Source organism: Dromiciops gliroides, chromosome 1, assembly GCF_019393635.1.
Source record: "Dromiciops gliroides isolate mDroGli1 chromosome 1, mDroGli1.pri, whole genome shotgun sequence".
Taxonomy (NCBI): domain Eukaryota; kingdom Metazoa; phylum Chordata; class Mammalia; order Microbiotheria; family Microbiotheriidae; genus Dromiciops; species Dromiciops gliroides.
The window spans coordinates 685,080,733-685,104,833 of NC_057861.1; the positions used below are offsets into that span (position 1 = coordinate 685,080,733).

The 24,101-nt window shown below is 38.3% G+C and overlaps 1 protein-coding gene across 1 annotated transcript in view; it reads left to right on the forward strand.

The window, feature by feature from the left end:
* The first annotated feature begins 20,373 nt into the window (after nucleotides 1-20,373).
* ABCA13 (ATP binding cassette subfamily A member 13) overlaps nucleotides 20,374-24,101 on the forward strand; it is a 506,393-nt gene continuing 502,665 nt past the window's right edge. The window contains exon 1 of the mRNA XM_044001141.1: nucleotides 20,374-20,467. Within this exon, the coding sequence (XP_043857076.1) occupies nucleotides 20,396-20,467 (72 nt within the window). The 5' untranslated portion in view covers nucleotides 20,374-20,395. The remainder of the gene's footprint in view (nucleotides 20,468-24,101) is intronic.

Sequence of the window (24,101 nt, forward strand, 5' to 3'; positions counted from 1 at the left end):
TCTAGAGTATGAGGGTTGGATTAGATGAAATCTAAAATGCCTTCTGGCTTTAAATCTGTCTTCCTGTGACTTTATAATCTGTACTTGGATATTCATATCCTAAAACATTGGTTTAGTGTCAATCTCTGAAATGATTAAGATTGATTCTGCATCATTTGCATATTGATATTATTTATAATTAATTGATTTTTATCCTGTAACTACTTTAGTCATGGGTCTTTGCCTCTGAACTCAGATCACAATTCAGTTGGCTTGTAATGGGGTAAATTGAGAAATCCTGTTCCTTTGCTAATCAATGTTCTAGTCTTCCCTCAAAGAATTGAGCTGACCTTAGAGGATGCAATTTGCCTTAAGGAAGTTGGGCCTAATATTTTAATTTAATTTAATTTTATCTATTTATTCATTTATTTATTTATTCATTTATTCATCTATCTATCCATCTATTTATTTATTCATTCATTTGTTCATTCATTCATTTAGTTATCTACTTATCTATTTATTTATTTATTCATTCACTCATCTATTTATCTATTTATTTATTTGCAGGGCAGTGAGGGTTAAGTGACTCGTCCAGGGTCACATAGCTAGTAAGTGTCAAGTGTCTGAGGTCATATTTGAATTCAGGTCTTCTTGAACCCAGGGCCAATGTTTTATCCACTGTACCACCTAGCTGCCCCCAATGCCTAATATTTTTATACCCTGAAGCTATTTGTCCAGGATGTCTAGTTTGCTGCCCAGAAAGTCTTTCTGGGTCATTATCTTGTAGGCAGATTCAAACAATGAACACTTCTTAGTTGTAGGTGGGAGTAAGAAGGTTATTGCTAGCCTCTCATTACCAAACTTCCAACCAATCATGTTCTTCCCCTCATCTCAGCTATGTAACCAATCATGTTGTCTTTAATCCCATGATGTCATTGACCCTGTTCTGTTCTTTGTTCTTGTGAGGAAAACGACTCCTACACAATAATTCTCTGGAACTCAGTGGTGGTGATGTGTCAAAGTCTCATTTATTGTCATTCTTGCAAGAATGGGCAACCCAGTGAGCAGCTGGTGGGTGCCTAGAATAGGGGCTCGAAGGCCCCGTTTTAAATCCTAGTCCCTAATGTGAATGGACCCTCCCCTTTTTCATCACTGTTCTGATTACTCAAGGGTTACAATCTAAGCACAAAAGCTAGCTAATTAGAATGCAGTATTCCTAACCCTAATTTCCATAATTATTCTTTGGGTTCTTAACCAATGGGGGAGGTGATACAGGGACAATTCTTCAATCCTCCCTCATATGGACATAGCTCAGAAGCAGATCCAATTGAGACCAGCTCAGAGCTCCCTGAACCATGTGATTTTGTTTGCCAGAGGGGGAGGAGGAGAAGGAGACCTTTTTCCTCAAACAGGTCCAGAGGAGTGTAATTTGAATAGTATTCTTATTGAGAGGAGACCATTCCCCATTCCCTCACAGTTCTGTACTCCTCAAATCCTACGAAAGGGGAATTATCCTTTTACTAGGTGTGTTTGGCAAAAATGGAGGCAAACTATCACCCCCATGATTGAGTTATATGCATCAGTGTCAATAAATGTTATCTTGCTGAGAGAAACATGCCTTGATTTACCCTTTCGTTAAATTTCTCTTGTGACAGCCTTAAAAAAGAAATCAAATCAAGAATGAAGCCGTCAGTCGGTAATGTTTCAGTTCCTTATACCAAAAGTATAGAGAGAACATAAACCTATTTTGTAGTGTCAGATTTATGAGTCCTCCTACTTGTTCCTTTATTCTCATGAGGTCAGGTAGAAAAGATTGGGTACCGCTTGTACTTCCAGGGAAGTGAGATTAGTTCTTTTTGATTTTGCCACGAAAGCTCGGTTTTAAATAAATCTGAAATTGCTTTGCAGGCACAGAAAGACTGCCCCCAATTTTGTCTAAACAAGCTCTTTGGCTTTCTTGGTTTTATTTTGTTTTGATTTGTTTTTAATGTCGCCTTAAGTAATGATGTCATTGCTTGGGTATTCTCTGATAGACCTTACAACTCTGAGTATTGAAAAAAAAAAAAGACTTATTATGTTTTTCCTTTGGACTATTTACATTTTCTTCTAGTTCTCGCTGGTTTCATTCTTAAATGATGTGTTCCAAATAGCTTAAAACCGATGTTAAAATTAAACTGCACTCTAATAATTGTGAGGAGTACTTTGTAAATTGGCAAATAAAAAAGTGACTAATTGTTTATCTGGAGTTTACTCTACCAAATGAAGCCTGTGGCACTTCCATTTAAACAGCTCATTTTCTTGTAATATTGTTCTGATTTAGAATGCTACAGTTGGCCTAGGGCTCATTCTTTCCATTGGCAATTGGGATAATAAAGGAATTTAGAATACTAAATACACTTCGTGCTTGATTTTTATTATTTTATCTAGTTTCCTTTTCTTTACATATTCTTAGTGTTTTCTTCCCAATTTCTACACGGCTCTAACTGTACAAGGATGTGAACTGTGTCATTAAGATGGCTTGGGGGCAGCTAGGTGGCACAGTGAATAAAGCACTGGCCCTGGATTCAGGAGGACCTGAGTTCAAATTCGGCCTCAGACACTTGACACTTGCTAGCTGTGTGACCCTGGGCAAGTCACTTAACCCCCATTGCCCCCAAAAAACAAAACAAAACAAAACAAAAAGATGGCTCGGTAGAAAATCTGAATCCCTATGTGGTTAGTCAAACCATTTGTGCTGTGTGTGCACTAGCCACTGATAGGGCTTCAAACCACTGTAGTCATTCTATAATTAATACAATTTCATCATATAGAAAGCCTTGGTCAAACTCTGTTAAGAGTAAGAAAAAGAAGAGAACAATGGGGGCCTTGCCCCAGGCTGGACTCAAAATTTGCCTGGGGCATAGAAAATTTAGCTAAATGTAGTGATTTTCCTCTAGAGAAGTCATGGATGGAAGCTGATCTTGGGACCAAGTGGTTGTAGGGCAGAGCAATATGGAGGAGCAATTTCTCTGGTGGGCAGTAGTTCAGTCATGGATCTTTTCCTATTTGCTGGGGTTCACTATGGGATCGGGGAAAGATAATGGAAGCCAGATCTGGCAGGACTAAGAATTATGGAGAGGAGGGAGGGTGGGTCTAGCTCTCCCTGTCTTTTTCTGGTCCTGACCATCCTATTTCTTCAGTGCTATATCTGCTATTTGTCCTTACTCCTTTTAAGCCCCGTGGAAGCTGCTGGAGCAACTTTCTTTCCTTTCCTTTTCTTTTCTTTTCTTTTCTTTTCTTTTCTTTTCTTTTCTTTTCTTTTCTTTTCTTTTCTTTCTTTCTTTCCTTTCTTTCTTTCTTTCTTTCTTTCTTTCTTTCTTTCTTTCTTTCTTTCTTTCTTTCTTTCTTTCTTTCTTTCTTTCTTTCTTTCTCTCTCTCTCTCTCTCTCTCTCTCTCTTTCTTTCTTTCTTTCTTTCTTTCTTTCTTTCTTTCTTTCTTTCTTTCTCTCCCTGCCTCCCTCTCTCTCTTTCTTTCTTTCTTTTTTCTTTCTTTCCTTCTTCTTCCTTCCTTCCTCTTCCTTCTTTTCTTTCTTCTTCTTTCTTCCTTTCTTCCTTCCTTCCTTCCTTCCTTCCTTCCTTCCTTCCTTCCTTCCTTCCTTCCTTCCTTCCTTCCTTCCTTTCTTTCTTTCTTTCTTTCTTTCTTTCTTTCTTTCTTTCTTTCTTTCTTGGGCAATGAGGGTTAAATGATTTGCCCAGGATCACATGACTAGTATCAAGTGTCTGAAACCGGATTTGAACTCAGGTCCTCCTGAGTCCAGGGCCGGTGCTTTATCCACTGCATCACCTAGCTGCCTCAGAGCAACTTATTTCTTATAGTGCTTATTTATTTTAGTTCTAATGAACTTCAAAGATTATATTAATATGACAAATGTGTGTTTTAGTATGACAAAAACTGAACTAGTTATTGTTGATGCTTTAATGTACTATAAAAATGGAGAAATGTAATCAGAAGAGTCAAGCAGGAGCTCAGTAATTTATAAGAGAAAGCCAATATTTAGGCTAGCAATATTCAGTAATCAAACATGAAATGATATGAAGATTAAACAAATGAGTGGATGTTATTTTTCACATTTAAACAGAATTTAAAAAGAATATCAACTATTGAAGATAAATGGAAGTTAGCTAGACTGATAAGAACCCTATGAATGAAATAAAAACATTCATTTGATTCCTGAGAAATGATAACAGGGCTCTTTTTGATAGAATAACATGTAATGATTCTGTTGTCAAGAAGAATTACCCAGGTTGATGTTTTAAAGTGAGATAAGGACTCAGTAAAATCCCTTTTCAGGAAAGACAAAAGATAATAAATTGAGATTCTGAATCCCAATTGTAACATCCTATTAGATTTTGGGCAGTCAGTCTTAAAAAGCAACCAAGAGAAAAAGGGCCAATGCTCAGAGTTCAGTTTATATATTTGAAGCTTCATTTTCTTCTCCCCTACATATACACATAAGTACTCATCTGCACATCTAAACCAATCCCTAATGCTTTTTTTTTTTTAATTTTTTTTTTTTTTTTACCGGGCAATGGGGGTTAAGCGACTTGCCCAGGGTCACATAGCTAGTACGTGTCAAGTGTCTGAGGCCGGATTTGAACTCAGGTACTCCTGAATCCAGGGCCGGTGCTCCATCCACTGCGCCACCCAGCCGCCCCGACCAATCCCTAATGCAGTAGAAAAGCCATCCTGGTTTCAGAAATGGAGTATGACACTCCCTAAATTTTAAGTACCTCCCCAACCCCATTTTTGGGAGGTATAGACCAGTGTTTGCATTCTTAATATTCTTTATTACTTTAATATCTTTTAAATAAAACATTCACAATGAAGAGTTCCTATACACATGTTGCCTGTTACCTCAATTTCCTTTTTCCTCTGGGCCTCTGTGGGGGTGGTGCTGAGAAGAACACATTTGGGAATTAGATGAATGGATGATAGTCCTTCTTAGTTGGGGGTACAGGCTTGGAGTTAGATGTGTTCTCAATTTTCTCACTTTCAGCTATAATTCTAAATGCATTGACCTATAGAGATAATACTTAATAAAGGGGTTACTTTTTACATCACCCTGAAACAAACATGTGCAATCCATAATATAAGTAAAATTAAGCAACTAGGTGGTACAGAGGATGCACAGGGCCTGGTTTCTGATAGACCTGAGTTCAAATCCAATTGTAGAGCTGTGTGATCCTGGGCAAATCACTTAAACCCACTTGCCTCAGTTTCCTTATCTGTAAAATGAGCTGGAGAAGGGAATGGCAAACCACTCCAGTATTCTTGCCAAGAAAACCCCAAAAAGGGGTCTGGAAGAGTGAGACATGACTGAAAAGACTAAACAAACGATAAAAATAGTAACAACAAACTCATTATAAAACAATAGTTACATAACGGCAGCTAAATAAATGGGTACAATAATAATCTGAATTAAGATAGAAATAGTGTACAAGACCAGGGAGGTTATAGTCTCACTGAACTCTGCTCTAATCAGACCATATATAGAATATTACATTCATCTGAATACAATATTTTAGGGAAGTTCTGGTTAAATTGGAGACTATCCAAAGGCTTGGGGCATGGGGTAATGGTGGAGGATTATGTAGGGGAGAAAGAGAATGATAGTTATATTTGGAAGAGGGCTTAAACTTGAAATAAATCTACCTCAGATGGGAGAACACTAGCCTGTGGATAGAAGCTGCAGAGGCAGATTTTAGCTCAATGTAAAGAACAATTGTCCAACAACTGGCACTTTCCAAAAGCAGAGTGGGCTGTCTAGGGAAGTAGTTGACTCCTGATCACTAGAGGTCTTCGAGAAAGGCTGGGATTGACAGGTATTGGGAATGTTGTAGAGGAAATTCTTGCTCAGGTACATGTTGGGCTAGATGTCCCTTGGCTTACTTTCCAATTTAGAAATTCTGAGATTTGGGGAAAATTTTGCTTAATAGGATACTTGTTAATATTACCGCTAGATTCAGATTTTTTTTTTTGAGTGGGGCAATGAGGGTTAAGTGACTTGCCCAGGGTCACACAGCTAGTAAGTGTCAAATGTCTGAGGCCACATTTGAACTTGGGTCCTTCTGAATCCAGGCCCAGTGCTTTATCCACTGTGCCACCTAGATGCCCCTGCCAGATATTTTTGCTGGGCAGTTTCCAGGATGATAATTAATATCACTGTACTTTATTTAAATTCACTAGTAATAACACTAAGATGATTATAGCACATTTCTTTAAGATTTATAGAGCTTTTTCATGACCCCAGGTTTCAATAGTTGCTCTACTTTTTGCAACTCACCCTATCCTCTTGGATGGATTCTTGAAATAAGTTAAATTTGATTTAACTTAAACATTCATTGAATGTCATGCTTTTCGGTTAACTCCATCCACTTGGATCATCTTGTCTAGATCTTGGTTGTTATCTATGGGTCTCTAGGCTGCTCTTATTCATTTCTTATGGAATTTAGGATCTTGTTTAGTCTTACTTTCTGTCCCAATCCTTGTCCCCATCCTTGGCGATTTTTCTCTTCACCTATTTTTCCTTTGAACACTTTGGCCTCCTAGTTCATATGCCTCTTTAACTTTGTCACTCACAAGTGTGTCCATATTTTATACCTCATCATCATTCAATACTTTTACAGCTCTGTGGTATTGAACTCTGGTATTTCCCCATGTGATCATAATCTCCTGCTCCTCTAAGCTTTCTCTATATCTCATACCTGAATATTTTCTTGTCTTGCCCTTACCTCTAGTCCTTCCATCCCAACCTATTTTTTCCTATCCATAACTTCTGTGCTGATCATAGTATCCTCCCTTTATAATCTTCACCCTATAGCTAACCAGTTCAACTGTGCATAGTCCTCCTTGAATTCTTTGTCCATTTGTCCCGTTGTTATTTATGCCCTATTAGTTCTCAACTTGGTTCATTCCCATTATCTACTTTCTTTGCTCCTATTCCTTTTGAACATGCTGGAGAAAATCATGAAATCCAGCAGCATCTTCCACCAAATCATGTTATTTAATTACAACTGGGGTCCCACTGTTGTCTGACAATTTTTTTTTTATTCACTGACAATTAACTTTCATCTTTGCATCCCCCAGCCATTTTCCCAAACTGCCTTCACTCTGCTCAGAACCCTAACAGCATTCCTATTCCTCTTTCTTTTTGCAGATGACATTGTTTCCCATCTTACTGAGAAATCGGAGGTCCTCTGACTCAAATTCCTCAAAACCTGTTTACATCTTTACCTGCTCTCTCCCCTTTACTCCCCTCTCCAAGAGGGAGGTGGACTTTCTCCTTGCCAAAGCGAATCCTTCTGTTTCTGCCCTTAATTCCAACCTCTCTTTTCTCTTCTGAACAACTTGTCTCATTAATCATGTCTCCCTTTCTCGGTAGTCTTCTTTTTATCAACCAGTTCCTTTCCCATGCTTTACAAGTTTCCTTAACTCTTTTTTTTTAATTTTTGCAGGGCAATGAGGGTTAAGTGACTTGCCCAGGGCCACACAACTAGTAAGTGTCAAGTGTCTGAGACTGGATTTGAACTCAGGTCCTCCTGAATCCAGGGCCAGTGCTTTATCCACTGTACCACCTAGCTGCCCCCAAGTTTCCTTAACTCTTAAAAATTCTTCATTTGACTCTGTTATCCCTTCATACTATAATTGTATATGCCTCTCCACTTTTACTGTGAAACCCCTAATAATAATGATAATAGTTAATATTTCTATAATTTTTAAGGCTTTACAAAGTGCTTTACATTTATTATCTCATTTGATAATATACAAGGACCCTGTGAAGCAGGAGCTATTGTTATCCTCATTTTATAGATGAGGAACCTGAGGCTGAGAGTGACTTGCTCAGGGTCACATAGCTAACAAGTGTCCAAGGCAGGATTCAAACTCATTTCTCCTGATTCTGAGTCCAGTTCATTATCCATGAAGCCACCAAGACAAAATTATCTGCAGTTTTTGCCTTCTAGACCACCTTTATTCCTTGAAGTTTTCTTTTTGTTCAACACCATGCTCCTAAAATTTCTATCTGAACGGTAACCACTGATCTCTTAATGTTAAACCCAATGTAGTTTGCTCAGGCTTAATTGTCCAGGAAGATGTCTTTCTGATTACAAGCCCAGTGTTCTACCCCTTGTGCCACCCAGTTGCCCGGTCTTACACAGGTTATTTAATTTCAGTGTAAATTTCTACCATTTATGCTCATTACTACTTTAAATTTTCTATAGTTATTAGACTCATGACTAAATCACAAATTTTCCTGTCTGTGGACCTTCATGCAATATAACTGACCAACTATCAGGTTCCATAGATTTCCTTAGACTGTCAAAGAGAGTCTGTCATACACACATACACACACACAGTTTAAAAACAATGGGGCTAATGTGCATACTAACTTCACAGAGTTCTTATGAAGAAATTATGTTATGAATATTAATGTGTTTTATAACTGAATGCTGTCAAATGATTTAGACCTGGAAAGAACCATAAAGATCATCTAGGCCATTTTGCAAATAAGGGCATTGAAGTCTAGGGAGGTAACAGTGACTGGTGTAAGGTCATACAGGTACTTAGCGACAGAGTTAACGGTGAATTCAGTCCTCTTCATAGACACTACTGTTAAGCCACTTCTTCCTTGTACTCTGCTTTTACAGGTTTTTATTGTACCTAAATGAAGACTTTTACATTTATCCTCATTAGATCCAGCCCATAGTTCCAGCCTGCTGACTTGTTTTTGCATCCTAATTTTGTCAACCAGTGGTTTAGCTGTCCTCAGCTTTGGTTCACATGCAAATTTGAGAAACATTCTTTCCCCCAACTTCATCCTAGTCACTGAAAAAAAAAATGTTGATTAAGACAAAAGTGAGTGCACAGACTTGTGATATGTCACTAGAAGCCATCTACTCTTCCCTTTCAGGGTTATGCAATTTATTCAGCAATACTTGTGTTTGATGGGGTTGATGAAGACCTGACCCATAGTTCTTCTTTACCCTCAATCCAAGTAATGTGTGATTCCTAGTACGTGGAAAAAATGTTTCTGGCTTTATATACCACAGAACTCAAGGTGGAGGAAAAGGTAGATGGTTTAAACATTCCTTAGGAACATGGAGTTTTAAAATTGGAGGGGACTTTAGAGATTATTTAATCCAGGGATTCTTAACCTTTTTTATAACATGGACCCCTTTGACAGTCTGACAAAGCTTATGGATATCTTTTCAGAATAATGTTTTTAAATGCAAAAAATAAAATGCATAGGATTAAAAAGGAAGCTAATTATATTGGAGAACAATTATCAAAATATAAGAAAAAAGTGCTTGGACTCTAGGTTGTCATTTATATTGAAATACAGTTATTGAAATATTGAAAAAAAAACAACAAGTGCATTTACCCCAAGTTAAAAGCCCTCTGGTACTGAAACATTTCTAGAAACCTTACTTCCATAGACTTCATCTGGGGCTGGACTTTGACCAATGTCTTGCATTCTTTATCTCAACCCCTAGATGGCAACCTGAGACCTCAAAGAGGCCCCTGGCTTCCTCTGTGGTTTCTAAATTTCAGCATCTTTCTGGATGCTCAAAAGAGTCATTTGGTCCCTATAAAGAACCTGGGCTTTTGAGGGAAAGGTAAACAGGGCAGTTTAGTGGCTTTAGTAGGAAAGGTCCCTTCCTCAGTGTGTCTCTTGGGACCAAGTCTCTGAGGTGGAGGAGTTAAGAGTCAGAAATTTTCCAGACAGTCCATAGGATTACAAAGAAGTCCTTCTCTTTTCTTGTCTTTTCCCATCCCCTTGTGTTTCCTCTTTGCTGCTTTTCACCATCTTTTTTCCCCCTGCTTCTTCTTCCACCTCTCCTGTTTTTCTTTCTCCCCTTTCTTCACAAAGCAACTATTCACTCATCATGCTAGAAGAAATCTTGTTGGAGGGGAGGATAGGATGAGGACCATTCTGCTGCTTCCCACCCCCCTCCACTTTAAGTCCTGGGTATGGAATACTTTGGGCTTCTGGCACTGTATTAAATCAAAGTCAGACTACAAGACCTGTAATTAGTTGATCTTTTCCTCTTCCAGTACATAGTAGGCACTTATTAAAGCTTGCTGTGGTAAAACCTTGATGACAAGCAAAAAGAGTTATTGATTCCTAAGTGAATAGGGGAAGGAGAGCTTTATCTATTGTTAAAGAAACAATTCACAGAAAACAATTTTCTGGGCATCTGATGGTTTTTTCCTTTTAGATGAAATATTTTAACAATTTTGGATGGATGATTTTCTAAATTGTATCACACTTTCTTCACTTCACTGTATTGTGGAAAGAACATTGGATCTGAAATCAGAAGACTTGGGTTTATATTCTGGCTTGCCTAATTATTAGGCGTATGATCTTGGGTAAGTCACTTCAACTCTCTAGGCAACATCTTCCTTGCTCCTGACCACTTGAGGCCTGCCAGGGAATTATGCAAAGCTGATTTTGAGGCAGCTGAGTTTTGATTTCAAATTTTGAGTCCTGAGTTCAAATTTGGCCTTAGATCACTGGGTGATCTACTTGCTGTGTAACCCTGGTCAACATGCTTAACCTTTGTTTGCTTCAGTTTCTTCAAATGTAAAGTGGGGACAATAACTCATGAGGATCAAATGATATCAATAATTGTAAAAAAAAAAGCACCCAGCATAGTTCCTGGCATATAGTAGGTGCTCTATAAATGTTTATTCCTTTTCCTGGCTAATAGTCTATCTGAAAATGTGTTGACTACCCATGTCATGACTACCCAAAGTCTTTTCAAGACTACCTAAGCCATGTTAGCCTGAAAAATAATATTCTTCTTCTGACTTTTTTTTAATGATTTTTTTTTGCAGGGCAATGAGGGTTAAGTGACTTGCCCAGGGTCACACAGCTAGTTAAGTGTCAAGTGTCTGAGGCTGGATTTGAACTCAGGTCCCCCTGAATCCAAGGCCAGTGCTTTATCCACTGCGCCACCTAGATGCCCCCTAGGAAATAATATTCTGAAGGCTGATGCTATTTCCTCAAATCAGCAGTGACAGGTGGAAAGCAGCACTGGTAAGCATCAGCTGGGTGGAACTTCAGTGGATAGCAGCAGCAAGGGAGTAGAAGCAATGAGTGGCAGTTTTGGAGTGAGAGAATGGAAAATGACAGCTGTAAAGGGCAAGAGTAATGGGAGAAGGCAAGAGGTTCCGGAGTGACAATATCAGATCTGGAGAGGAGCAGTGGCACTCTGGGAACTTTGGGAGCATGTCAGTGACCTATTGTAGGAGGTAGAGCCAATAAAAGCAGAAAGGCACAGGTGATTTCTGGGTGATCTAGCTGTGAGAACTCACTCAGGAGAGGTCCCCCCCACCCCAGCACATCTGGGTTCAAGGAAGCATGCCACTGAAGCCAAATCTTTCTTCATCTTTGAGTGTGAGTTTCCCAGGGATTTGTTCTTGCTTATGGGCATATCAGTCTGTGGAAGATTCTATTCATTTGGTGTGGGGGCTGAGAAAGATTTTACAGTAAAATTCCTCTAATTATTTACCTTATTATTCTGTTCCCACTAAATATTATATTTGATTTATACTTCCTGTCTGATGTGTTGGTAGAATAGGTATTGGATAAGGGTCTGAGCCATAGCTCTTCGCTACTCTAAATCCAAGAAATGTGTGTTCTTAGAGTTATTGTACTTCCCATTACACAGAAAAATATTTATGGATTTTAGATAACGAAGAACTCAAGGTGGGAATAAAAAGCAAACATTCCTTAGTAACATAGAGTTTTTAAATTGGAAGGGACATTAGTTATCATTTAATCCAAGGATTCTTAATTAACTAACTAATTAATAAATTTAACTGTGGACCCCTTTGGCAGTCTTGTGAAGCTTAATGGATAACTAACTCCTGAGAGTATTGTTTTTATCTGTAGAAAATAAAATATTTTGCATTTCAGAGGAAAGAAATGCTATTATCAATTTTTTTGGGTGGGGCAATGAGGGTTAAGTGACTTTCCCAGGGTCAAACAGCTAGGAACTGTCAAGTGTCTGAGGCAGGATTTAAACTCAGGTCCTCTTGAATCCAGGGCCGGTGTTTTATACACTGCACCACCTAGCTGCCCCCAAAATATTCTTAAAAGCAAGTTCATGGACCCCACATTAAGATTCCATGATTTAATATAAATTCCTCAATTTACAGGTGAGGAAATTGAGGTCAGGACACATTAAATTACTTTGCCAAGGTCACAAGCACTGAGAAGATTCAGAGCCGGCAATTAAGACTACATTTTTTGACTCGAATTCCAGTGTTCTTTCCACTATATTATACTGCCTTGAGCAATTGTTTTGATTTCCTCAAGTAGAGGAAACACTGTCTCATCAGAAAACTTATTCTGCCTGAGCTCCTCAGATTCATCTGAGTCTTTGTCTATGTAGATCATATTGGGGGAAAAAAATGTTCAAACTAATTCATTTGAATGCCAGATAAGAAGACTGGTTGTATTCTATGGATAAATCAATCAGTTGCTTTGAATTTCATTTTCCTCATCTATGAAATGGAAATCATTATACTTTACATGCCCGATTGTAAGCGTTGCATGAGATAATATGTAAAAGAGTATGCAAATGTTAGGTATTATTATTTTATTGATATAAACTTTGAATAAAGACTATTTGGTCATTAGTGTGACTTTATTAATGAACTATCTCAACTACATTTAGCTATATAATGTCCCCTTATTTATCAGGATGTTTATATATATATTTAGTGAGGCAATTGGGGTTAAGTGACTTGCCCAGGGTCACACAGCTAGTAAGGGTCAAGTGTCTGAAGTCAGATTTGAACTCAGGTCCTTCTGAATCCAGGGCCAGTGCTCTATCCACTGCACCACCTAACTGCCCCAGGATGTATATATTTAAGCACATAGAAATATGGCATGGCGATGGTATGGATAAGAACATGGCAGAGATTTGTGGGTATTTGTACCATTCTTGTCACATTCAATTGCTTGGTGATGAATTTAGATCCCCTGATAAATCAAGGAGAACCATATGGTTGTTTTTGATGGGTGACTAATCCATTATTATGACAGATGGTTTTATTTCTCTCTGTTGAAGGTGGAAGCTCATTGGTGAATGTGATCATCAACAGCTTGATGACTCTCTCCTGAAATGTCAGGCTAATCTACACTTAATTTTGGAGGTGTTTTGAAACTCAGATTAATCTAATGTTTACTTGCTTCATGGATCTGGCCCATAATATAAAGAATCTGCAAATATAATTTCCAGGAAGTGGGAGTTTGCTATAAATCACAATCATTAGGGAATGGATTATGCAAAAACTAGTAGCAGGGAAATTCTAATGTTCTTAAAACAATTCTAGGACAGTGTGATTGGAAGATTCTATTAAAAATGTAATCTGATGTCATTTGTGCTGGTAAGCTACCACTCTCCCTTTCATAAAGTATATTTTTGTTAGTCAAAAGTAATGCAAATATATGAGTTAAGTAGTCATCACTGATGCCAAGAGGGCTTATAATTTCTGACATTTTCCTGCTAGGTGTCAATTTGTGTTGGCTGGAAAACCTTGTTGATACAGAACCAATGACCTTTTATTGTTATTACAATATTGAAGAACCTTGTCCTACGGAAGACTAAAAAAGGCTGATGAAAATGCTAAGTCAGCTTTAACTGGCTCTAGGGACCTTGCACTCATATAGTATTTTTGACTTGTACAATTTTTTTCTTCTTTGGTATCTTGTTTGATCCTCAAAAATTCTGTTATGGGGAAGGCAGGCAACAAGCATTTATTAGGTGCTTCTTAAGTGTCATAACTATGCTAATGTTGGAAGAGTATCTGCCTTCAAGAAGCTCACATTCTAATGGGTGAAGACAACACTTAAAAGACAGCTGAAAAGAGGTAGGGGATGTGGGAGAGAAAGTACCTGTAAAGGGCATGGTGGCAAAATAAGGAAACTCCTAAGCATAGCCCAGAAGAGAATGAGGCAAGGCCAGCTTGAGCCTGTCCCTAAAACTGAGAATCTTGGTCAGAATTCACCAATGGGAGCAGGCAGCTGGCATGGTGGTGGGAAGTTTCAGGGTAAGAAGGCCCCAGGAACTGAAGGAAATCCTAGGGTGAGAAGGTAGCTAAATTATGGTGGTAAAGGAGTACAGCCAGAAAGGAAATGAAAGAATGTTTCAACTGGGCCAGAATGAAGGTCCCCAGAGTGAAGTCATTACTGGGAAAATGTGCTGTGGGTAGGGCAAACATTAAACCCATTTTCTGGATAAAGAAGCTGAGGCCCAACATAATTATGGGCTGTGTCCAAAGTCACAAGGCCAGGGAGTGTCAGAGCCAGGACTGGAATTTGTCTCTAGACTCCTAGCCTTGTCTGTTTAGGGGATACTCAGTGGAGTATGGACGCATCTGGAAGTCTGGAAGGAAAGGATTTGAGAAAAGAGGGAAACTAAAGAAGGTGAAGGGAAAGTGAGGTTGTACAGGGGATAAAGTGCTGGGCCTGGAGTCAGGAGGACCTGAGATAAAATCAGGTCTCAGATACTTACTAGCTGGGTGACCCTGGGCAGGTGGCTTAGCCCTGTCTGCCTCAGTTTCCTCCTCTGTAAAATGAGCTAGAGAAGGAAAAGCAAACCATTTTAGGATCTTTGTCAAGAAAACCCCAAATGGGGTCATGAAGAGTCAGATATGACTGAAGATGACTAAACATCAGTAGAACAGGGGTGGAAAGCTCATATTCCTGTGCTGGTCAGGACTTGTGAGGAGGCAGCCCAGGAGCTGGAGGAAGAATGGAGGAGGCCAGTCACTGGGATTTTATTTACTGGGCTGAGTGGATCTTGAAAGTAAAGACCAAGGGAGAATTCTTTTTGTGTTTATTCATAGTCAGTAGAAGTCAACTTTCTGATAGACAGGGAGCCTTTAATTTTAAAATGTTGCAGACCCCTCATAAAGACTTAAGCCTTAATTTACCAAGAGTTTCAGAGGGATACCTTGCTAAGGTCCTCTTGATTTAATAGAACCAAGCAAATGCAAAACCCAATATTTTAAAATGCCATTAATCTTTGAATGATAAAAATATGTAAGAGGCAGTAGGATGAAGTGGTTTCTGGTCTCAGCTCTGACACTTGCTGAGTGACTTTAGGCCAACAAAAGGTACTACTTTGAATAATTTTCTTCATCTATAAAACGGCAGCTAGGTGGTGTAATAGGTAAAGTGCAAAGCCTGGAGTCAGGAAGACTCCTTTTCCTGAGTTAAAATCCAGCCTCAGACACTTACTAGCTGTGTGACCCTGGGCAAATCACTTAACCTCCTTTGTCTCAGTTTCCTCAATTGTAAAGTGAGCTAGAGAATGAAATGGCAAACCACTCCAAGGATCTTTGCCAAGAAACCCCAAATGGAGTCACAAAGAGTGAGCCGTGACTTAGAAAATGACTAAGCAACAACAACAAATGTAAAATGGGAATAATAACATCTGTATAATAACCCTTGCAGGATTCTCTTTGGGAGAGTGATTTTTCAAACCTTAAATGTTAGTTGTTGTTATTACATTAGCATTGTACTATCATTTCGTTCTGAATTTTTCCACCTCTGATTTTTTAGCTGATGTTTGAAAGAAGCTTGGGGTTGTAAGAGGTAAAGGTGAGGAGGGGGTGCATTCCAGGTCTGGGAGGGGTACAGCACAAGCAAAGGCACAGGGGGTGGGGGGCGGAGGCTTTATCTATGTGTTTTGGAATCCTGAACGCAGATTAATATGTGGAATGTGAGGTGATGAGGGATGGGGTGGGGAGGATAAAATGTGTACACAAATAAGTATAATGCCATGGCAGCAAAGGCTAGTGAGCAGAAAAGAGCAATGGATTCAGAGCCAGACAACCCCACCTCCCTTACTTAATACTTGTATGACTTTGGGCAAATCTCTTAGCATCTGGATCAGGTCTAAAACTCTATGATCTTTGATGCTATGACAGTATTTTCCCTTTCTTTGCATCATTGGTGCTTAGCATAGTACCTGATGTCGTATGTTGACTTTAATACAGGAATTTCGTTTCACGAAATGAAATGTTAGTCGTCAATTTGGGGGTCTATTTTCTTCTAAATGGTTAATGGACTTTTATAGGATTTCTATTTAATTCTCATGGATAAGTGTGTCATTGATAGTATTCTAAGATGGAATTCATTTGCTTTATTGAACCCTTGTTCTGTTTTTTGACCCTGATGGCAGAAGTTGAAAAATATGCTTTTGTATTAGGTTAAGAAGAGTGACCGACTAAGATATTTTGAAAATGATTGAAATTAGCAATACAGTACTTCATTATCAGGGAAAAGGAAATATATTTTAATTACTTTTTTCTTTTGAAGATTTATAAACCATAATAAATCAAGAAATATTTAGGTCACTGAACAGTTTTTAAGTACCAAATACTAATTGATTATTATCCCCAACTTTAATAAGTCTCTTTAATGGAGACAAAGAGCAAATTTGGCCTGAGAATTCTGAATAATTTTACAGTATAACTTTTAAACTGCATTACCATAACCTTTTCAAGTGAGTCAGTCAAGTGTATGTGTGTGATAAGCTCATCCATTCAGGTTCACCAATTGCTCATTTAACTAACTATTTGGTTGGTTCTTTGGGACTCTCAGCTCTGATTGAAGCATGCTGTTTTCGAAACTCTTATTATCCAAGCAGAACTAGTCCTTGGCAAATCTGTGAAATAGGTGACGTTTATTTTCAGCACTTCCATCTATCTTATTCTGCATCCTTCTCTTTCCTCAGCGTTCCCTCTTTCCTCAGGACCCTTTATACTCATGTTCTCTTATCTTACTGCTGTCCTTCCAACTTCCCTCCCCCCATCAAAACCTACCATCAAAACAATATCTGAAACTCATTTGTACTAATGCAGCAATCACAGCTGGGTTCACCTTTTAACTGGCTCCACAAGGCCTTAAGCTAAAAAATAATGATTTACATGTATGTAGCATTCTTTCTTTTCTTTCCAACAACTTTGCTGTCTTTTGTTTATTTTTTAAAAATTCTATTTATTTGCCTTTTTATATTAGAATAATAGGATTATAGATTTGTAGTTGGAAAGGATCTTGAAAATTCTTGAGTCCAATCCTTCCTTTTTATTGATGATGAAACTGAGTCCTGGGCATGTTCAGTGGCTTGCCCAGGGCCGTACCCAAGGTCAGAGTAAGCATCTGATGCAGTATTTGAACTCAGGTCTTTCAGACTCTAAGTTGGTCACTTTATACACAATGCCACTAGCTGCTGGTGGTATACCAAAGATAAACAAAGCAAAATTAACAAAGACACCGTCTGTGTCTGAACTGTGTACAACAGTTGGATGTTCTGAGAGGAGGGATTTCATTTCTCTGGGACCAAGATGAGTTATTGCAGTTATCTAACACTTTTCCCATAGCTATTCCGTGAGTAAACATTATGAGGAGCCTTATGCCAATTTTATGGATGAGGAAACTGAAGCTCTTAGAGATTTGTCAGAGTTGCAGTCAATATCAGATGTGGGATTTGAACGAAGGGCTATGCTGATGGCAGATCCAACACTCCTTTCATTGTACCATGCTCTCTCTGTTAAATTGTAAAGGAGTAAGAACTCTAACTCTAGAATGTGAACCATCAACCAGTAGATGGGGGGGGTGGGGGTGGAGGAAGGGCAGAAATACCATATTCCAAGAGGTTGGCTCTATTTTCAAGCTTTTTAAAAAATTATTTTAAAAGGAGGCCTGTTTGTTATAATGTACACACAGATGTGCAGATGTGCAGAGGCAGATGTGCAGATGCCCATATGCCTCTTTGAATTCGGGTAGATTAAACAATGACTATGCTTAGTAAGGCAGAGTTCGGATCTGAAACCTTGGTATATACTAAGTATGAATTCAGGAAACTCTACATTCAAGCTAAGGAAATCCACTTTGGGACTTCGTGTCTATTTATCAGGAGGAAGCTCCAGCAGACACCACTCTCCTTCAAATCCTTATTACCTCATATCTAGAGCACTAGGATTGCCTCCTATTTTGGTCACCCTGCTTTATCTCTCCTCACTCTAATCTACCTCCATACAATTGTCTCTTTATTTATTTATTTGTTTGTTTGTTTTTGTTTTTGTGGGGCAATGAGGGTTAAGTGACTTGCCCAGGGTCACACAGCTAGTAAGTGTCTTTCTTTCTTTCTTTCTTCCTTTCTTTCTTTCTTTCTTTCTTTCTTTCTTTCTTTCTTTCTTTCTTTCTTTCTTTCTTTCTTTCTTTCTTTCTTTCTTTCTTTCTTTCTTTCTTTCTTTCTTCCTTCCTTCCTTCCTTCCTTCCTTCCTTCCTTCCTTCCTTCCTTCCTTCCTTCCTTCCTTCCTTCCTTCCTTCCTTCCTTCCTTTCTTTCTTTCTTTCTTTCTTTCTTCCTTCCTTCCTTCCTTCCTTCCTTCCTTCCTTCCTTCCTTCCTTCCTTCCTTCCTTCCTTCCTTCCTTCCTTCCTTCCTTCCTTCCTTCCTTTCTTTCTTTCTTTCTTTCTTTCTTTCTTTCTTTCTTTCTCCTTCCTTCCTTCCTTCCTTTCTTCCTTCCTTGCCAAAGCACAGTTATTTGCATATACTAGGTACCCAACATTTAAGGAAGCAGAATAATTAAGCAAAAATAATCTTCTCTTTGTATGTATCTCATATTTTATTTATGTTTTTTGCCTCATTAAAATGTGGGTCCCTTGACGATAAGTTCCTTGACTTTTCCTCAAGGTTTTTGCTTTTTCTTTGCATCCTCAGTGCTTAGCACAATAGATAATAGATAATAAATACTTGTTGATTGATCAATTTTTTTTTTGTTCAATAAACTGCTTCCTTAAATGTCTTTGTATTGAATCTTTGGTGGATAGTAATTTGAATAACATCTTCTTGGATTTAGGTAAACTTGCATGACAATTATATTGAAGGGCTCTAGGTGCAATTCTTGGTTTGGAAATAGCCATTCTTCATCTTCTCCAGGTGTATGGAAATGTAAAGTGCAAGATAGATAATGGAGAAGATAGTGAGTTTGAAGTAATGTTGATATGTGTTACAAATAGGGATGCATACACTTCCAAGCTGGGTGGACATGAGCGAGTCCTTTTTATCAATTTAATTGTAGTTTTCCTCATCTTAAAAATGGAAGTGTTGATACTTTCATTGACCATTTTGTAGTGTTGTAAAAAAATGCCTTGCAATTCCTAAAATGATATATCCATGAAACTTTTTATTGTGAGATGGATTATCCAGGCACTTTGTTATAATTAGTAATTGCTCCTTTTTTTGGGGGGGAGGCAGGGCAATGAGAGTCAAGTGACTTGCCCAGGGTCACACAGCTAGTGTCAAGTGTCTTTGAATGGATTTGAACTCAGGTCCTCCTGAATCCAGGGCCGGTGCATTATCCACTGCTCCACTTGGTAATTACTCTTTGTTGTTATTGTTGTTGTTGTTTTTTTGTTTTTGTTTTTTAAGTGAGACAATTGGGGTTAAGTGACTTGCCCAGGGTCACACAACTAGTAAGTGTTAAGTGTCTGAGGCTGGATTTGAACTCAGGTACTCCTGACTCCAGGGCCGGTGCTCTATCCACTGCGCCACCTAGCTGCCCCAGTAATTACTCTTATAGAAAAATATAATTGCAGAGTCCGATTAGATCTTGGAAGTCGTTTTACATACGAGCAAATTGAAGCCTAGAGAAGAAAAGTAACTTTCCAGGTCATACAGATACTGGGTGCCAGAGCTGGGACTTGAACCCATGTCTTCTTCCTCTTACATGCTTGCTCATTCCTGTAAATATTCTCTACAGGGATGGGAAAAATGGTAAACTAATGTAAAAAGCAATATTTCTGGAGGAAGAAGCAAGAGTTCCATCTCCTTGTGGAATAAAAAAATGGAAAAGGAAAAGGTAAAGAAAAAGAGAAAAAGTAAATACTGTGCACCATCATTCTTTGTTACATGCTTCAGTTGTGTTTGTTCCTAAAAAGTCTCGGCAAGTTCTGTGTATGTGCCATGGAATGGAAATACCCTGAAGGCAGCATCATGTAACGCATCCTCTCCTTGTTCATCTTACTGAATGAACAGCAAGTGAAAACAAGGCTTCTCAGTGAAGGCAGCACCAGAAGGAGAAACTTAATCCCAGCTTTTCCCTGTCGTCAGAAATATTTCTTGCATCACTTTGTTGCTGTTCAGTCATTTCAGTTGTGTCCTACTCTATGTGACCCCATTTGGGGTTTTCTTGGCAAAGATACTGGAGTCGTTTGCCATTTCCTTCTTCATCTTGCATCACTACCTTTTGTTAAAATTGACTAATAGCCAAGCATCCCATGCTTTCAGTCAGGTGGACTAAAGCAAGAACACTTTAAATGCCACTTCTCAAGTGGGAGGGAGAAATTGGCTGACATGGGGGGTCAGTCTCTTCGCCAGTTTCAGGCTCTGTTCTGGAAGAATTGGCTCTGTCGTCTGAGGCAACCGGTGAGTTGTTTTTGTAACTGTTTTGCAAAGTCTCCTGTGTATTGTTTATTGAAGGAGTACCTGCCTGTCTTTCCTTGTCCAGCTTTTTGCTTCTGAGATTTGGAATTGTCATTTGGCAATGTGAACTATTTTTTGCCTTACTTCGTACCCTCCCACCAGTGATTAGTATAATGTCTGACACATATTAAGTGCCTAATAAATTTTTTTGATTGACTGAATACATCTATTTTATGCTTTCCCATGCTTTGGCCCATGGAAGGCCTAATGATTTGATAATTTGGATTTGGAATATTTCAGTTCTTGTAATTAGCACTCTACTAAGTCCCAAGACTTGTAGAAAATGTTTAATAATTAAAAATCACTAGAAAGGTATAACGATCTTTTATGTTTAGACCATTCCCTAAAACTGAGGTTTTGAATTCTTGAGGAAGATACTGGATTGCTCCTCAATGGATTTAAAGAACAAGTATACCCAATGTACTATTGAAAGATAAATGACACAAAATAACCAATATTCTGTGTGTATGGAGAGCTGGTAGCATATTTGTTTGTGAGTAAAACTTACATGACTATTCCTTTTACTACACAAGGGGTATAACCAAGATTTGGGAAGAAAAAAGATCTATTTATATGGTTCCATTTAAAATTCTTTGGAGATAATTAATGTCTTTCTGGTGTCCTTAGATGTCCGAAAGGATTCAAAATATTGGAAGCAAGCTTCTCCTCCCCCCTTTTTGGGATTAATGTGTATAGATAAAACTAAAAATAATTTGCTACACTATTGATAATATCTGTTTTTATGTCTCTGAAAGTAAAATTTTGCTACAATTTTGCTTCAAAATATAGTATTTTGCTTACATTCAATGTTTTCATGTGTACTCATTCAAATCTCATTGGCCTGAAACTTTATAGACTATATCAGTCCAGAATGTCTTCTATCTGCAGAAGAACTATGGTAATTTAAATAAATGTTGTTTTCCTAACTTCTTTAAACATCCCGGAATTTTAAGGTTTATTACTGATATATGTGTTTTATATATGTATATATGTATGTGCATGTATATGTATATGCATCACATATGTATATGTGTATATATGTATATGCAATATATGCATGTATGTGTGTGTGTGTGTGTGTGTGTGTGTGTGTGTAGGCTGGATGGGGAGGGGAGTAGGATCAAAATAATTTGCTTTGGGAAATAAATTGATGTCAAGTAGTTGGAATAAATCTTAGTGTCTTAAAAATAATGCTCAAATGGCCCAAGAAATTAAGAATGAACAAACTGAGACAAATAATCATCTCTTCCTGGCAGACAATTGATGAATGATTTCTCTTTTAAAAGTTAATTTTTAAGTCAGTTATTTTATTTCCCATAAAAAAGATTATAAATGGTGGTAAGGTTCCTAGGCTAGCTAATGAAATCTTCTGTATTCCATAGGGTACCTAAATGATTTTACTAACAGTGCTAAGCTGAATTTTGAGTCCTTGAAGCAAGGGGGTCATGTAGTTAAGGAGAACAGAGCGGGTGGAGGATGAAGCACAGTAGGACAAGGATGAAATACACCTTAGTGCAGGATTGTCTCTATGTACAATAGAGAAATGGGAAAAAATTGTCTTTGGCATCTTCCCAACCCCACTTTTTTGTCTGATTTTTCAGTTTCCTCCATGGCCCACATTGTGACACCTTACTGTATCTGTCCAATATGACACAATGTTCTATGGCCCATAGTTACTCAACTATCTATTTCTTTCTTTCTTTTCTTTCTTTTTTGCCGGGCAATGGGGATTAAGTGACTTGCCCAGGGTCACACAGCTAGTAAGTGTCAAGTGTCTGAGGCTGAATTTGAACTCAGGTCCTCCTGAATCCAGGGCTGGTGCTTTATCTACTGCACCAACTAGCTGCCCCTCAACTATCTCTTTTTTTTTTTTTTTTGCGGAGCAATGGGGGTCAAGTGACTTGCCCAGGGTTACACAGCTAGTAAGTGTTAAGTGTCTGAGGCCAGATTTGAATTCAGGTCCTCCTGAATCCAGGGCCAGTGCTTTATCCACTGCACCACCTAGCTGCCCCTTCAACTATCTCTTTCAAAAGAAATTTTCATTCCCTCACTGAAGATTTTCATCTTGGTGTTAGAGTAAAGCCAAATGATAGAAGTGATTCATAATAAGGAATGAATGACTTAGGAATAAGGAATAAATAAATGCCTATTGATTGACTGACTTCAATTTCCTCAGAGGTATTTGCATTAAAAAATATGATTAACTCAAAATGAATCTCTAATTGATGGCATTTCTGGTAGCATAACTGTTTGAAATATAGAACTTGCAAGGGCAGGAGAGATATTTTGGGACAGGTTGGCCACCTATAGGAAATAGTGGCACAAGGATAGAAGAAGAGAAGGGCAGCTAGGTGGTGCAGTGGATAGAGCACTGGCCCTGGAGTCAGGAGTACCTGAGTTCAAATCCGGCCTCAGACACTTAATAGTTACTAGCTGTGTGACCCTGGGCAAGTCACTTAACCCCAATTGCCTTATTTAAAAAAAAAAAAGATTACTTTGTTTCACATTTATTCTTTCCCCAATTAAACTGTATACTCAATATTTCTAGGGTTTGTATCTCAAATCCCCTATATGTATCTCATATAGTCTGGACACATAACATATGCTTAATAAATGTGTTTAATTGCTTGTCTCTATTATTTTTTAAAATTTTATTTATTTATTGTGGGGCAATGAGGGTCAAGTAACCTGCCCAGGGTCACACAGCTAGTAAGCGTCAAGTGTCTGAGGCTGGACTTGAACTCAGGACCTCCCGAATCCAGGGCTGGTGCTCTATCCACTGTGCCACCTAGCTGCCCTCTTGTCGCTATTATTGTATAAATTATATGGCAATCTTGAAAGGAAATTTAAAATCTTTATAAATGCAGTATTTTAGCACTTTTGTAATTTTAAATCATATTCTCTTAAAACAAATCTGACTTGTATTCCGGCCTCCTGGGTGAATGTAAGTAGAGAAGCCAGGCATGAAATTGAGAATGAGGAAGAATACCCTACCTTCATAGGCCACAGATTTAATGTGCTAGTGTATGATGATAGAATGAAAGTAGTGGAATAATAGAATTATAGCTGGAAGAGGACCCAGAGCCAATCTAGTCCCATTATCTCATTTTACAGAGACTGAAACTGAGGCCTAGGGGAATTCAGTGACTTGTCTTCCTGCTTAGACAGGGAGTAGAAGAGCTGAGATTTGAATTCAAGTCCTTTGGTTCCAGTGTCATACTCTTCCCCATTAATGCTCTTCATATTCTGTATTCTGATTCACTCTAAATCCAACCTTTTCTCCATTCATGCTCCCCTTATTCTGTATTGAGATTCACTATTACAGGTAAAATCTTTTGAAAGCAAACACTTTCAAAATGAAAACTCTTACAACATCCTCTTTATACAAGTCGTAGAGCAGCATATAAGAACATTTTGGCATTTCACTGATCAGATCCACTTGAGATTTTGGTATTTAACTGACCAAATCCAGTTGGAATTCAAAGCCACTTTGAATCCACTAGGATTCAAAAGAAACTCACCTTATCTTGAATTCTACTTTACACTTAATTGCGTTACAAATTCCAGTAAGTGCATA